Source organism: Monoraphidium neglectum (genome assembly GCF_000611645.1).
Source record: "Monoraphidium neglectum strain SAG 48.87 unplaced genomic scaffold scaffold04624, whole genome shotgun sequence".
Classification (NCBI taxonomy): domain Eukaryota; kingdom Viridiplantae; phylum Chlorophyta; class Chlorophyceae; order Sphaeropleales; family Selenastraceae; genus Monoraphidium; species Monoraphidium neglectum.
This window is the reverse complement of record NW_014009005.1, coordinates 4255-4881: the sequence shown is the minus strand read 5'-3', so window position 1 is coordinate 4881 and position 627 is coordinate 4255. Positions and strand designations below refer to the sequence as shown.

The window sequence follows — 627 nt, the reverse complement described above, 5'->3', positions numbered from 1 at the left end:
GGGGGGGGGGGGGGGGGGCGGGGGCAGTGCGTCGAGATTGTTTGAGAGTGGATGCGAGAGGATGCGAGTGTGGTCGCAAGTGAGAGAGCCTGTGTAGATTCTGGGGGGGGGGGTTGAAGTGAAGGTCGAAAGGGAGGGCGCAAGCCAAGGCCTGATAGGCTGGGGGAGTAGGCCGGGGCTGCATCGCAGTTAGCAGACGCAGCTGCTGCTTCCATCGAGCGCTGCAACCAAGCGCCCGCCCGCGGCCACGCGGCCGCGGCCTCGTTCCACGGGGATGACCGAACGCCCCCTGCGGCGACCGGGGTGCACGCCCCGCCCCGCTGGCCGCCCTTGCGGCGCGGCGCGGCGGCCTCTGGCACGCCGGTGACAACCTTTGGTTGCCGGGTGAAGATGGTTGGACAAGCAATCAAAGCGTCAAAAAGCAACCAAAGCTCGTGATGAGGTTGCCGCATCACACCTTGCTGAGATCGATCTCTCCAGACTCCACGAAGTCCAGCAGGCGCCCCGGGGTGGCGATGACGACCTGGTGACGTCATCAGGGAAGGGGGAGGGATGGTGAGACGTGGGAGGGGGTGTCCCGAAAATAAGAGGTGCAGCGGGAGGGGGTGAGGGGGGCGGCAGGCGAGG

The 627-nt window shown here is 66.8% G+C and overlaps 1 protein-coding gene across 1 annotated transcript in view; it reads right to left on the bottom strand.

The window, feature by feature from the left end:
* Positions 1-451: 451 nt before the first annotated feature.
* Positions 452-627, bottom strand: part of MNEG_14611 (hypothetical protein) — a gene marked incomplete at both ends in the record, with an annotated part of 3183 nt that continues 3007 nt past the window's right edge. The window contains one exon of the mRNA XM_014036917.1: positions 452-523. Within this exon, the coding sequence (XP_013892371.1) occupies positions 452-523 (72 nt within the window). The remainder of the gene's footprint in view (positions 524-627) is intronic.